Source organism: Amaranthus tricolor, chromosome 13 (genome assembly GCF_026212465.1).
Source record: "Amaranthus tricolor cultivar Red isolate AtriRed21 chromosome 13, ASM2621246v1, whole genome shotgun sequence".
NCBI lineage: Eukaryota > Viridiplantae > Streptophyta > Magnoliopsida > Caryophyllales > Amaranthaceae > Amaranthus > Amaranthus tricolor.
In genome coordinates this window covers 20,466,419-20,468,217 of record NC_080059.1, presented here as the reverse complement: position 1 = coordinate 20,468,217, position 1,799 = coordinate 20,466,419, and the positions used below count along the sequence as shown (strand labels likewise).

The following is a 1,799-nucleotide window of genomic DNA, read 5'->3' as shown; positions in this document are numbered from 1 at the left end:
GGAAAAGTTGTTATAACAGCTCGGCAGCTTCCTATCTTGAAGGAAGTTTGTTGAGTTTGTTATTTAGAGCCTCAATTCTGTTATGACTTATTCTCTATTGTAGCCTATATATACTCTCCTTCCATATTGTAACCATTTCATTCAAGTAATACATATTATAATACATATTTCTTTTTACTCAAGATTCTTCTCTTGTATACTCTGATTTGTTTCTTGCATTCTTGAATTCTCATTCTTCATTTTATATTAAACGATCAAGATTGATCTCAATTTTATCATGGTATCGGAGCAGAGAATGATCCATCTCAAGTTCTGAGACTTGAAGGTTCAATTATGTTCTGAAAATCAGCATCAATTCCTCTAGTAATCTTCTTCTTTCTTCAAATCTGTTAATACTTTTGCAATTCTTAAGATTGATTCTGCTTACATCTTCTTCAATACGTTCTTGATTTGTTTCACCTACACATTTCAACAAATAACTTGTTTGATTTTTCTGCATTTTTTTTTTGCAACACAATCTGCAACACAATAATGTCAATTGAAACTAACAACACCAACACCTCTGATCCAAGTGTTGATCCTGCTTCTCCATACTTCTTGCATGCTAGTGATGCCAGCTTCATCTTGATTTCCACTCCTTTTTCTGGAAATAACTTCAATGATTGGAAAAGAGCTATGACAATTGCACTTTCTGCTAAAAACAAACTTGGTTTTATTGATGGCACCATCCCTAAACCAGCCCCTAATACTTCTTTTATAAAGGCTTGGGAGAGAGTTAATAGCACCCTCATCACCTGGTTCATGAAGGTCTTGGATCCCACAATAGCCAGGAGTATTCTACATTTTGTTTCTACTGCAGCAATATGGACTAACCTCATTGAAAGATTTGGTCAAACTTCAAGCACACAGGTGTATGATTATCTGCAACAACTAGCAGAAATTGAACAAGGAAATGATTCAATTTCCACCTTCTTCACAAAATTGCAGATTCTTTGGGATAAGCAAGATGCTGCCCAACCTCTCCCAACATGCACCTGTAACAACTGTAAATGCAATCTCACTTCAAAATTGCTCAAGCTGCAAGAAGAGCAAAGGTTGATTTCTTTCTTAATGAAACTGAATGCTTCTTTTAAACATGTCAGGGCTAACATCATTATGCAATACCCTCTGCCTTCTATTACTCATGTATATAGGTTGCTTATTCAAGAAGAAAAACATAAGGAACTATCTGATCAAACTCCGAATACAGAATCTCATGCTCTCTTTTCCAACAAGAAACAGTTCTTCAACAATTCCTCTTCATCTGTTTCCTCATACAAACCACAACATCTTGCTAATAGAGGTGGATATACTATAAGAACTCCCATGTTCTGTGATTATTGCAAAAGGCAAGGTCATACCAAGGACAAATGCTTCAAAATACGTGGATATCCACAAAATGTTGCTCCAAAACCTCAATGGAAAGGGGCTAAGGTGGCTGCAGTTGCTCACAATGATGATTCTGACAAAGAAGACTCCCAACCTGATCATTTGGCTCTAATTCCTTTACTCCAGAGCAGTACTCAAGACTTCTCAATCTAATCAATCAGCAGAAAACGGATGATATTCCTGTCCTAGCTGATGATCCTCACAATTCATGCCTCTTAGCTGGTAAGTTTTGCTTAATATCCTGTTCTAATACTACTTGGATCATTGATAGTGGAGCAACAAATCATATGACATATGATTTAAATCTTTTTAAATCCTTATATCTTGTTTCCAACAATATGCAAAACACAATAACCATCCCTGATAGATCT

At 35.9% G+C, this 1,799-nt stretch overlaps 1 protein-coding gene across 1 annotated transcript; it reads left to right on the top strand.

Moving 5' to 3' along the window:
• The first annotated feature begins 531 nt into the window (after window positions 1-531).
• On the top strand, window positions 532-1,581 carry LOC130798914 (uncharacterized). Its single transcript, XM_057662009.1, has one exon. It carries the CDS (start codon window positions 532-534, stop codon window positions 1,579-1,581), a length of 1,050 nt encoding a protein of 349 aa, XP_057517992.1.
• Window positions 1,582-1,799: the final 218 nt, after the last annotated feature.